Source organism: Callorhinus ursinus, unplaced genomic scaffold (assembly GCF_003265705.2).
Source record: "Callorhinus ursinus isolate GAN/ISIS: 27379988/994484 unplaced genomic scaffold, GSC_fseal_2.0 scaffold3, whole genome shotgun sequence".
NCBI classification, from domain to species: Eukaryota; Metazoa; Chordata; class Mammalia; order Carnivora; family Otariidae; genus Callorhinus; species Callorhinus ursinus.
Window position 1 is genome coordinate 77854 of NW_027397065.1, and position 13663 is coordinate 91516.

The 13663-nt window shown below is 39.0% G+C and overlaps 1 protein-coding gene across 1 annotated transcript in view; it reads left to right on the plus strand.

Moving 5' to 3' along the window:
• The window catches only part of MSH3 (mutS homolog 3), an 80394-nt gene that overhangs the window by 55866 nt on the left and 10865 nt on the right, over window positions 1-13663 (plus strand). Inside the window, exons 8-9 of the mRNA XM_025866714.2 lie at window positions 6763-6949; window positions 10173-10320. Of these exons, the coding sequence (XP_025722499.1) occupies window positions 6763-6949; window positions 10173-10320 (335 nt within the window). The remainder of the gene's footprint in view (window positions 1-6762; window positions 6950-10172; window positions 10321-13663) is intronic.

The window sequence follows — 13663 nt, forward strand, 5'->3', positions numbered from 1 at the left end:
TGTGGTAACAATAGTTAACAGGAAATCTACCCTCTTAACAAATTTTTAAGTGTACAATGCATTTTTGTTGACTATAGGAACAGTGTTGGTGCAGCAGATCTCTAGCACTTACTCAAGTTGCATGATCGAAACTGTATGCCTGTTGATTAGCAATTCCCATTCTCTCCCCACCCCAAAATTAGCCCTTGGCAACCACCATTCTACTCTCTGTTTCTATGAGTTCATTTATTTTATTTTATTTTAAGATTTTTTTTTTAAATTATTTGAGAAGAGAGCACGAGAAGGGGGAGAGTCAGAGGGAGAAGCAGACTCCCCGCCGAGCAGGGAGCCTGATGTGGGGCTCGATCCCAGGACCCTGGGATCATGGCCTGAGCCGAAGGCAGACGCTTAACAACTGAGTCACCCAGGCGCCCCAAGTTTGTTTATTTTAGAGAACTCACATAAGTGGAGTCAGGCAGTATTTGTCTTTCTGTGACTGACTTGTTATACTTATTTCAATATGACTCAGTTGATTTTAAAATAGGAGTCTGCTGGTAAGGTGAAAAATAGAATAGCTGTTAGAGAAAGTGAAGATAGAAAAGTTAGGTTATTGGAATAACTCGGATCAAAGAACTTAAATTAGTGAAACGTCAGTGGGATTGAAAGGAGAGTACTAAGGACTGGATATTGTAGATTAAGAGGGCTAGAAGAATCCAAAGAGAACACCAAATTCTCATTTTTCATACTTACAGAGTAAAGGTACTGAATTAGTTTTCTGTGTTGTATAACAAATTGTCACAAAATCAGCAGCTAAAAGAAACAGCATATTATTTCAGAGTTTCTGTGGTTTATGAGTCCAGGCATGGCTTAGGTGGGTCCTGATCAGAGTTCTCATCTGGAGGCTTAACTCTGGGGATGGATCCACTTACAAGCTCATTCAGGTTGTTGGCAGAATCCATCACCTTGAGATAATAGGACTAAGCTCCCTGCTTCCTTGCTGGCTGTTGGCTAGGGACTGCTCTCAGCTCCTAGAGACCACTCACACAGATCCTTTTCACATGGTCCTCTCACGGTCCGGTAGCATGCTTCTTCAAAGCCAGCTAGGGAGAAAGTCTGTAGTGTCAGTCTGTAGCAACACATGGTCTCACATAACATCAGATGATCTAGGGAGTAAAATCCCATCACTTTGGCTGTATTCTGTTGGTTGAAAGCAAGTCACAGGTCCCACCCACACTCAGGGGAGGTGGAATAGTACAAGGGGGTGAACACCAGAATGCAGAGTTCATTGGCGTCACTTTATTGTGTGTCTACCACACATACTTCCAGCCTTTTACAGCGTGTATGGTAAGGAGATCAGAGTGTACATTCTGGCATTAGACGGACCTGGGTTTGAATCCTGACTCCATAACTGACTAGCCTTTTGGTCACTAAACCTGTTCCCTCAGCTGCAAATTAGGATAAAGTTTTATCTCATGTGGTGTCAGGAATCAGTGAAATAATGCAGGTGTAACACTCAGGTCGGTGCCCAGAACACAGTAAAATGCTCTCTCTTTCTCACGTGTGTTATCACATTTGAGCTTCAGCCACTATGGGGAATAACTAATTGAAAAGTTAAGTTTCAATTAAAGGATTTGCCCAAGTTAAATAAGTTGATATTGATATTCAGAATGTGAAACTTAGTCTAGTAGACTTTTTGCTATGCCAGTATGAGCATAAATGAACACATTTGTGAAAACCATGGGACTTGAGAAGAGGATGGGCCCATAGAGGTTTACTATTCCAACCTCCCCATTGCACAGATGAGGAAGCTAGGACCACACAGGAAAGTTACTTAACTTGGCTAAGATGACACGGTACTTAGTGGCCAAGCCAGGACTAGAGCGCTGGTCTCTTCCCTCAAGTTACTACTTTTCTACCATATTTAGCTACATTACATAATTTATAAATTGCATGACTTTTTAAAAGTTTTCACTCCATCTTCTAGGCCAGAACTTCCTTTTTCAATGTGACAGCTAATTTTTTAATGCCAAGAGATAGATATATAGAGAGTTCAAGTTCAAGGCCTAAAGCCTAAAATAAGAATTCACCTATTTCTAGTGACTAAAACTCAGCCTTTCTGAACATCTCTATTGTATAAAATGTGACTTGCTTCTTTAAATGTAAACTTAAATTACTGACTTTTATGTATACATTTATCTATAATTATTAACTCTATATTTTATTTTGAACTGATTTCTAAAGGTACCTCAATGATGGTAATGAAATGGACATTTAAAAAGCATAGAATCTTGTTAGCAGCCATATTAGGCCACTGTTGCCTAAAATGTCTTAATCCCTGGAGTTAGGAAAGAAGACATTATTTAATATTCTTCTATCATTCTCCATCCTTGTACCAGATGTTTTGCTAGGTGTTTGGAGGAAGAGAAAGGGTCACCAAATGACCAGTAATTCTCCCAACCCTGAGACAATAACTCTAAACATGTTGATAAGCTTCAATATTTTTTTCTGCACAGGTAGTTTTTAATAAAAACGACATAACATTTTTTTTAAAAACTATGATTACAGAAGCAATGCCAGTCACAATAGGAGGGAACTCAAACAGTACAGGGGGCACACAATTGAAAACTGAAAGGCTCCTCCCAACCCCCCAGGCCCTCTGGCACTGGACCTTAGCCCTTTGCACTCAGAGCAGTCACTCCGAGGGGTCCCACTTTTGTTCTGCTGGTAGTTAACCTACAACGTCTGTAAAATATTCCTCACTCTGATTTTAGATGGATTTACTTTAGACAGTAGCTGTTGAACTGGCTACAAATACAAAGAAATCATTTATCATTCCATGAGCTTTCCTAATTTTAAAACTGTTCTTACCTTTACCTTTCCAAAAGCTCTCATCTGTCCTGCTGTAATTATCTGGTTCTTTTTCATAGGCTAGTTTACAAATGGAAGGACCCAATAATCAGCATTTACGTTATTAGGATTTGTGTATATGTTACATCCACATTCACTTGAAAGCTTAAAAAGTATGTAATTCTTAAGGTGTTAGACTGTCAGAGGGGCTCCTCCTAAGCATCCCAGTCTAAAATTCTCATTTCTTTCTAGCTTTTTCACTTCTCTTATTCCCTGTATCTTGTGTTTTCTTCTCGAATGCTCTTTTCCCTTTTTGGTCTCTCTCTGTCTTTGAGCAGTTTATTCATGAGGACTCACGGTGGCAAATTTTCTGAGTTCTTGAAAGTCTAAAATAAGCTTTATTTTGTCCTCCTATCTGTTTTGCAAGTTTAAATGAATATAAACTCCCAGATTTTAAATGTAAAGGAATTGCTCCCTTATCTTCTAGTTTGGCATTGATTATAGATAAGCAGTTTGATGGCATCTTATTATTTTTTTTTATGGCATCTTATTCTCATCCTTTTGTTAGGAATGTTTTTTTTCTCTCTCTGAAGTGTTGAGGAGTTCTAAAAAAATTTCTGTCATATCTAAAATTTTACCTGTATGTTTCTACGCGTAAGTCTTGTCTTAATACTCTTGTCATTTTGTGGAAGCTTTCCATTTGAAGATGCATGTCTTATTTCAGTGTAGCAGTAATTTCTTCTATGATACAACTGTCTGCCTTCTGCACTTCCTATTGGGTGGGCTTTAAACCCTCACGAACTGGCTGTGTTAAAATTATTTGTGTGTATTTTTCATTTCTTGATCTGTTTACTGGGCTCAGAGATTTCTTTGAATTTATCTTTCAGATTAAAATCTTGGTCCTCCACGGGATCTAATTTTAATCCCGCCTATACAGTGAATTTTTTCGGTCATCATATTTTTAATTTACAAGAGTTTTTGTTCTCCAGCTGTTCCTTTTTTTGGTAGGCTGTTTTATTTTAAGGCGGCAGTGTTCTTAATCTCTCTGAGGACACCAAATAGAGGTTTTGTTTGTTTTAATTCTGTTTAGTGAATTATATTTTTATTCATTTCCTCTGTGGTCGTTGTTTTGTTGGTTGTTCTCAGTTCTTTTCTTTCCTCCTGTCGGTGTTCCTCAGCTCTCCTCAGATTTTTCTTTAATTTTGGATGCTGTCCAAGTGTCTCAATGGAACACTACCTCAGGTGTTCTTAGCCCTGGCATGTGCTTCCTCAGCAGTCGGGCAGGCCTGTTGCCCTAGCAGGTCCCTCCGCTAAATCTAGACACTTTCTGGTGACCTAGTGTTTTCACATAAGGTATGTTGTGACCATTTTCCCATGTCATAAATTCAAACATGCTAGTTCTACTGGTTGCAGAGTTTTCCATCATAGTATTATTGCTCTCTCTTTTTTTTTAGGCATTTGGTTTTTCCAGTTTTTCACTGGACAACATTAAGGAATATATTTATACATGCATTTTTCATACCTCTGCGATAATTTCCATAGTGTTAATTCCTAGAGTAAAATTTATGGGTTGTGAAAGACTTCTGACAGACATTACTAAATTGCATTTTGGGAGACTGTAACAACTCTCAGTCTCACATAAGAATACCCTTTTCCCTACACTCTCGACAGTGGTAGATGTCATCATTCTTTTTCATCTCTTTGCTAATTCATATATATAAAGCAGCATTTTATTCCTGTTTGAACTTGCATAATATATGAATATTTTCGTGAGTTTGTGTGTGTGTGAATTGATTCTTCCTGTCCTTTGCCTGTCTCTGTTGGAATGTTCACCATTTTGTTTTGCTTTATGAGAATATTTGTTTTAGGAATATTAACCCTTTTTTATAAATGTAGCAACTATTTGTGTCAGTTTGTGGTTTGCCTTTAACTTTTTCCTATGTGTTTTTTTGCTGTACACATGTTTTGGTGTGCTAAGTTTATAAAGCCACCCATCTGCCTATCCAGAGATTAAATTTCATTTATACCTCTTGGTATGTTTATGGTTTCTTTTTTTACATTAAGCTTTTAAATCCATATAATTTTATTTTGGAATATGGTTTGAGTAGGGGCACATCTGTTTTGTTTTGTTTTCAAGATAACCAACTAGCTGGCATGTTTTTTGTGGATTGATCATTCATCTTTTCCTCCCTTACTGATTAGAAATCTCTCCCTTGTCATATACTAAATGTTTTATATGTGTATGTGTGTATCTGCCTAAAAATATCTTCCCAAGAGCATCCTACAGTTCATGAAATTTCTAGCCAGGCCACTGTGTTACCCTACTATTTCTAGAAAACACTTAAGTATAATACTTAGACTATTGTATTAAAATCTTACTTAGTGCTTGCTTATTTTTTAATTCTTGAGAATCAAAGACCCTTCCCCCCCAACATTTGCCTTATCTCAGAGCACTTCGTTATCCGCTAAAGATTCATTCTTTTCGTCAGCTTGCAACCTGTAGGGAGTAAAAGCAACCATGTTTAATGGGGGTCAAACATTACCATTCTAGAGAATTCAGAATGGTTTCAGAGATAGGAAAGTTTAACCTTTGTGGTGGGGAGAAATATTATTAAACACTGGAAATTGATATAAATAATAGTATTTGAACTTTAAGGAAGTAACCAGAATGCTCATAAGTTAACAACATTTCAGAAATTATGTTTTAAAGTTATTGATTTTAAAGTGGATAAAATTAAACACTTTCTATAAAACCTTAATAATCCCATCTATAGTAGAGTTATCCTAGATGGAGTTACATACAGTTTCTAAATGACACTGATTCCTGGAGCAGTTCTCCTAAGGGTCTATCAATCTGTGGGAAAAACAATGTACTCCATCTTCCCTGCCCAGTACAAGGCTCCAGTCCGGGGATGGTTAAGGCTGGATTTCATCATGAGTTTCTCCAAAAAGAAAAGGTACATTATGCTACTGTAGGTCACAGGTGAACTATTAGAGCAAAACTACATTGATGAAGGTATTTTGCTAAGAAAATAGTTAACCAGAATTCACAAAGCTGGTTAGCGGGTCGAAAACCTGAATTCTAAGTTTTGCTATTAACTGCATGACCTTGAGTGAGTATTGCTTAATGATTCTACCCCACACACACTTTTTTTTTTTTTTTTCCAGAATCCTTTTGGACTAAATAGACATTTCCCCAAATATGTTCTGTAGACCATTATTGCCACAAGGTGCTCTGGGAGTTTTAGGGGTCCACAGTTAAATGAGTTAGAGAAATGCTGTATAGTAGATCCTTCTCTAGAAAATACATAGTGTGTAGTATAATATTAAAGGATCATGGAAATCTTACAGGAAAGAAACCCTTACATCTTTTGCACCCATTTCTTGACATCTCTTAAGAACTGTGTTCCATGAAGTCCACTTTAGGAACCTGTTTTAGGTGTCTGAGATTACTAAACATTTATAATCCTAGTAAAAATTTTAGCTTATATAAATAAATTATCTCAACGTGATACTATAATTTGTCATACACTGTGGAATCTTCTTTAGGAAAGACTAGGGACAAAACCCTTTAATTCTATAATTTTCTAGTACTCATGGATTTTTTTAAACACAGAGAGGCAGTATTTTCCCTTGGGAATACCACAACTTTGGTTTGGAATGATTGCTCAGAAGGTAGGGTCAGGTTTCCCTACTTTTTGGAATCTCTGTCCAATCTCTCAGACTCCATCCACAATGTTTCTACAGGGTGCAGTTTGATGTTAGGCACTCTTTTATATCTAACACATGTTTATTTTTGTTTAATATGATTTCAGCTATTATTGGCATAAAGTATATAGACCCTCAGGGATCCTTTATTGTTCCTAAAGTAATACTTGGCTTCCTAATAATAAAATTCAGAGGAAAAAAATCAAGGTGTCTTCATCTTATTTGTAGGATGGGTGCTGCAGATAATATATATAAAGGACAGAGTACCTTTATGGAAGAGCTGACTGACACAGCAGAAATAATAAGACAAGCAACATCCCAGTCCTTGGTTATCTTGGATGAATTGGGAAGAGGGACAAGCACCCATGATGGAATTGCCATTGCTTATGCTACACTCGAGCATTTTATTAGAGATGTGAGTATCTTGCGTACCTTTTTGTATGTGAATGATGCATAGTATACAAATTATTTTTCTGGCCTCAGCTTCTAAATGTTCAAAATTATCTTTAATTATTATAAGTGACCCTATACCTGCAATTGACCACTGAAACACTATACATTGAACTTAGATGGACTGGCCCTACGTCATGTCTGTAATTCTTTGAATTGTCTTCTTTGCTTTTGCTGAAGCCAAATAAGCCTGGTCAGTAGGATAAAGGCCTCTCTGGTAATATTTCCCCCCCAGAACTGTTTCTTATTTTCCTTGGCAAACTCTAAATCAAAAGCAGGGACACTCCCCACCCAACCTGCAACCAGTCCTTAAGGAAAGAACAGAAAGGAGATAGAGCCATTTTTAACCTATGAAATCCTTTTTTCAGCAGTATCCTACAGGACCTCGATAGTAGGCTTTTAATCTCATGTCTTTGTGTCTTTCTGTTTCACTCTTTTAATGCATATCTGTTTTTTCCAGATTGCAGTTCTGAGCATCTCCTTATGAAGTTTTGTTTGTGTTAAACGCTCCATCCCTCCATCTCCATCAAACTCTCCCCTTTATTAATGCTCTCTCTCTTTGTTCATTCTGGTCTCTCCCCTTCTGACTCTCCTTCTTGGCACCTGCCCTGAACCTTGTTGGTTCTTTGGTTTTTCTTTCTGTATTTTGTTCTTCACTTTTTAAACTGTTCCCTTTGTGTCTTTCCTCCATTTTCATTTCTTTTTTTCTTCCTTACATAACCAATAAAAGCATATTTTTTTACTCCTATTTCTTTGCACAGCACAGGATGCAAAAATAACTCCCCTTTCCTTTAAACTTCTGTGGGCCTCAGTTTTGTGTTTGAACATTTAGTTAGATTACATAGTTAATGATGTTTAGTTAGATTACATAGTTAATGTTTTCTACTTTAAAATAAATACTTTTAATTTTTCTTTAAAAAAATTCTTTATTTGCAAAAAGATAGAGCTCAGGAATGTCTCTTTAATTATTGTAGAGACTGCATATCACAGGTTCAGTAAGTCCTGTCCCTGCCTCCGAAACACATTTTAAACATTGACATAAGAGCCTTCAGGAACGAATTACGACAGACTGAATTTGCCACCTCTGAGCTTGATTTCATTGTTCCTACTCTAGAGCTGCGTATCAGTTACTATGACTGCATAACAAATGACCCCAAGACTAAGTGGCTTAAAACAACAATAATCATCTGTTATATCTCTCATGGTGTCTGGAGTTAAGGAATTTGGGAGCACCTTAGCCGAGTGATTTTGACTCAGGCTGTCTCCTGAGGTTGCAGTCAAGTTGTCAGCCAGAGCTGCCTTCATCTGAAGGCCTGACTGGGGCTGGAGGACCCTTTCCAATGTGGCTTACTCTCTGGGGCAAATCAGTGCTGGTAGTTGGCCAGGGCTCTCACTTCCATTCCCTGTGAACCTCTCCATAGAGCTGTTTGAATGTTGAGTGGCTTCTGGCTTCCCCCAGAAGAAGCATTCCAAGAGGCCAGATTATTTTCTGCATTTTATGACCTAGCTTCACAAGCCACACACTGTCACTACCATCATACTCTGTTGAGCACAACAGCCAGCCTTGGTTCATTATGGGAAGAGGCTGCTCAAGAGCACGAACATTGGGAGGTAAAGAACTTTGGGGCCATGCTGGAGGCTGACTGCCAAAAGCAGTTTGGCGATATTTTAAAGATTCCTCTAAGAACCCTCAGGAACAAATTATGACAGAATTAAATTTGTCACTTCTGTTCTCATTGCTTCTATAGCAGTTTTTTGATGTTTTAAATGTTAATGAAGAAAGTGTTATTTTTAGATAAAATTTATGTTAGAGGTAAGTCATTAAAGAAGATTCTTCAGGAGCAAAGAATCTCTACCCTTTTTATGGATGAAAATCTGTATTTTCATGGTGTCTTTTGATTGCTGGGATAGGGAAGAGAGAGCAGAGAGGAGGAATGGGGAGGCTCTGTGTTGCAGCTGCAGGCCGAAAATGGCCTTGGGGAGAGCAGTGTTGTGGCCCAAACCCTTAGGTCTTCTGGCAAGAAGTGCCTGTCAGCTCAGGGAAGGGGCATCCTGGAGACAGCTGGTCCACAGATACTTCAGGGCAGATTCTAAGAGCAGCTCATCAAAGAAATCCTGCCTTAAGAGGTTTATTGTAATTGTTATACGAGAGATGGCACATGTTCTGACTTTTAATGAGGTGAATGGCAGATGAAACAAAACTGAAGTTCTTTGGTTTAATTACCCTCTTCTGCTGATTTTTATCTTTTTTTTTAAGATTTATTTATTTGAGAAAGAGAATGTGCGAGTGGTGGGGGTGGGGGGCAGAGAGAGATTCCTCAAGCAGACCCTCCGCTGAGCATGGATCTCAAGGCAGGGCTTGATCCCAGGACCCTGAGATCATGACCTGAGCTGAAATCAAGAGTCAGCTCCTTAACTGACTGAGCCACCCAGGCATCCCTTCTGCTAATTTTTAGACCGAGATTTGATGTTAGCTTCTTTTAAGATTTAAGAAATAAGGGATTTCTAGAATACATAATAATGTGTGCTTTAAAATAATGCTTATTAAAGAATCCGTAAATGCATATTAATACTAACAAAATAAAAATAAATTTTAAAATGGTGGCAGTAGGGTGGGGAGAAAAGAAAGCTCTTCTTTATAGAATGCCAACTAATAAATACTGAGAGAATTTTTTTAAATCAGCATTTACTAGTCACCATATCATCAGGCAATGATGATCCATAGATGGCAAAACTTTGAGATGAAAGATTGTTGGAAAAAAGGATATTCACACAATCTCAAAAGTATTACTCCACAAGTTATTAATTACCAAGGAGATAGGTGTCGGTATAGTAGAGAAACCTGGGCACTCACTTAAACCAAATAAGCAAATTTAACATCCCCAATAATGGGCCAAATTGATAAAGTAAAATTTAAAAATAAAATAACGGGGGCGCCCGAGTGGCTCAGTCAGTTAAGCGTCTGCCTTTGGCTTGGGTCATGACCCCGGGGTCCTGGGATCAAGTCCCACGTCAGGCTCCCTGCTCGACGGGGAGCCTACTTCTCCCTCTGCCTGCCACTCCCCCTGCTTGTGCTCACTCTCTCTCTCTCTTTCTCTCTGTCTCTGACAAATAAATAAAATCTTTAAAAATAAATAAATAAATAAATATAAAAATAAAGTAACGTTTGTTATGTCTTACTGCTTTAGGTGAAATCCTTAACCCTGTTTGTCACCCATTATCCACCAGTTTGTGAATTAGAAAAAAGTTACTTACAACAGGTGGGAAACTATCACATGGGATTCTTGGTCAGTGAGGATGAAAGCAAAGAGGATCCAGGTATGAAGTACGCTTGCAGTAAGTACAACTAGACTGTGGTTGTTTTCATGTTTGATAACTCAGAATTCATGAATACATGAACTTACTGCTTATTAAAAATAAAAGCTGTGAACGTTGATTTTAAATGACATTTGTCTGACTTCATTTTCTCTAAGCTTAGGGTCAAGTAGAATTTACCTTTATCTTTGCCATCTCTGAGCACTTCTCTGGTCTTTCTTTACCTCATTTTTCTACAAGAAGAAGATGGGGTCGGGGGGGACATGTAGGTTTTACTCTCAGATCCATCCCAGGAAAGATGCCCTAACAGTCAAGTATATTAGTCATCTTTAAAAATGTCTGATGTATTTCCCCAAATATCATCCCCAGTATTCAATACTGGACATTTGTTTTATCTTAACTTGACAAGGAAACTGAATGTCAGGTCAAGTGGCTTGCCCATGTGGGCCACCTGGGTGGGGGCTGAACTGAGCCTAGAATCATAGAATCTGCTTGCAGGTTCTGTCCCACTCTGCTAGAACTGGTATGTGGGATCTACACTATTTTTCCTAGCCTTCCCACACTGCACCACTGTCACAAGAATGAGACGTTTCGTGAAAAAGAACATCATTAGCCAACAGAAATAAATTCAAGTGCTGTAAGTAATATAGTCAATTTTAGTATAATTTTATTTTCCTGTTCAGTAGTAATTTTTTTAAGCTCCCAACCTGTGGGCCAGTGATGGTTTACACAGTTGGTGTGCTACAATGGAAAAATCCATTACCCAAGACACTCCAGAGTCCAAATTTTATTTTGGAAAAGTAATAAAGATGAACCTGAAAAAGAAATCAGGCGACTGGCCCAAATAAAACAAAGCCCTGGACCTGAGATAAATGTAATGTTAGGCAATCCTTGCCTTTCACCACCATGCAGTCTTGAAAAACACATCATAAATTTTCTCATGGAAGCAGTTTCATGTCTATTAATCTGCATCCAAAGTGACAGGAGGAGCTTATAAGCTAAAATCCAGTGGGATAAACAAGAGTTCACCAGCAGGGAAGCGTCAGTGATAAGCATTTACGTGAACTGACTACCAACCTGTAAGGGTTCTGGCATTTTATCTTATTGATTGAAATTTATATTCATGAACATAATTTTAAACAGTAAATGATGCGAAAAGGCTCATGCTAACAGGCCGGAGACCCCTGCTTCTTTCCCTTCCCTCCATGACTCCTCCCCATCCAGTCCCAAGGCAGCTACTTTCAACTGTTTCATTGCTTTCTTCCGTATCTCTCAGTAAGACGCTTATCTGCCCATCTCTTGGTTCATTGTCTTGACACATTACTGTCGGGCTTCTCATTGAGCTGGATGGGAGTCTTCAGCTTTCCTGCTTTAACCTCCCAGTGTACTCATTCCAGGTTCTTTCTGCCTCATTCCTCATCATAGTTTTCACTGTTACTGCCAGTAACTCTTGCTTAATCATGAGCCAGGTATGAGGACAAGTGCATTTTCTTTCTTTCACAACTTTTTTGTTTTTTGTGTTTTTGAAAGCAGTAGTTGCCTTGTTTCATTCCATTCTTTTATTTGAGTCTGTATCTGACTCTCCCTGTACCCTCCAGCAGCTTTGTAAAACACCTCTCTAGACATGTTTCCACGTGATTGAACTGCTGGTTCCACTTCTTGTTGGAATCGTTCCTCCTGGAGCCCTTTGTCCTGCGTGTCGGCGCTGGTTGCTCCCTAGGCCTGCTGCACACAGCTGTTGTCCCGACACCTGCCTTCACCATCAGCCTAAGAATTCTCTCATCCTGCCTTCTGTGCATTTGATTGCAGGTGACCGGACCCTGGAATTCATAGGAGTGCCAACAGTGAGAATGGGAATAATCTCACATTACAGGGACCTCAGAGGAAGAGTGGGCTTCAGCTCTGTCTCCCTGTCTTCCTGCATCATCCGGCTAGTGACAGGGCGGCTGCAGCTTTTTCTTGCATCAGAGCCAGAATTGACAGTGTCCCAAGGGCCCAGCATTTCCTGGACTCTTTCTCTGGAGCCCAGATGCTCACTAGCATCTCATCATTGTCCCCTCTCCTTTTCAGAATTGAATCACATGCTCACTCTTAAGCCAATTGCCAGAGGTGACAGTGACAGGGATGACTTTGATCAGCCTCGGTTAATCAGGATCCACTTTCGTAGCTTGGTATGAGGACATTATCTCCTCAGTTAAATGGTCAGGGAGTTAATTCCATATAAAATCAGGGTTTTCTTAGGGTTGGAAAAGATTTTGGATAGGCCACTAATAATATCAACTAAAGGAGTTAAAAGTTTTGAGATTTTGCAGGAATGAAAACGTCTCCAATATACCTTCATACTTGATTTATAATTTCACTACGGCTAGAATTTTAGGTCGAAAATAATTTTCACTCAGAATTCTGAAGCATCAGTGCATTGTCTGCTTACTTCTAGTGTTGTTCCAGCAACATGTGTCGCATCCATTACCTCTAACCTAACTCTTCTGCTGTCTGAATTAGAGGCCACCGCATAGGTCATCAGTCAAGGGCCCCAGAGACCTTTTGGGTGGCTTTTAAGATACTCTGTTATTTCTCATGGCAAGGTAGATAAAGCAGCGAACTAGCAGTAAGAAACATGTACTTTAATCTATTCCAGTCTATAAAATCTTGGACAAGTTACCTAACCTCATCCACCTCTAAAAATGTTATGAATCAGTCCCAAAAGTGACTTCAGAGACTATTTCATCAGCACATATTTCTTTAATAACTGCCTACAGAAGTTTGGCTTTCAAACAAATTTTGCTAAGTTCCCCTGTAACAAGCAGAAACATGAATTATTACTTTCTCTGATTCTAAGCAGTGTCAGATTAATTTTCCAGTAATATCCATCTAGGAAATGGTTACAGCTTATAAGTAAAGTACTCACCAAGAGCTTTTATTTACCACCTTCTCTCCTATCTGGCTCTGTCTGCCGCCACATTTCCATCACACACCCACTCACACTCTCTCCCTTTCTCCCCTCTGAGAGGGGTGAAGGACAGTCCTGATGTAGAACATAACTCTAAAAACTCCCTAACGTGAGGGGGCGCCTGAGTGGCTCAGTCAGTTGAGCATCTGACTCTTGGTTTCAGCTCAGGTCACGATCTCATGGGTGGTGGGATCAAGCCCCATGTCAGGCTCTGCGCTCAGTGGTGAGTCTGCTTGAGATTCTTTCTCTTCCTCTGCCCGTCCCCCTGCTCGTGCTCACACTCTCTCTCTCTCAAATAAATAAATAAATCTTAAAAAAAAAAACAACACCGTAATGTGATTATGGAAGAATAGTCATTTACCTCGATGCTGTAAGAACTACCATAATTACATGTATCATATGATCTCACTGATA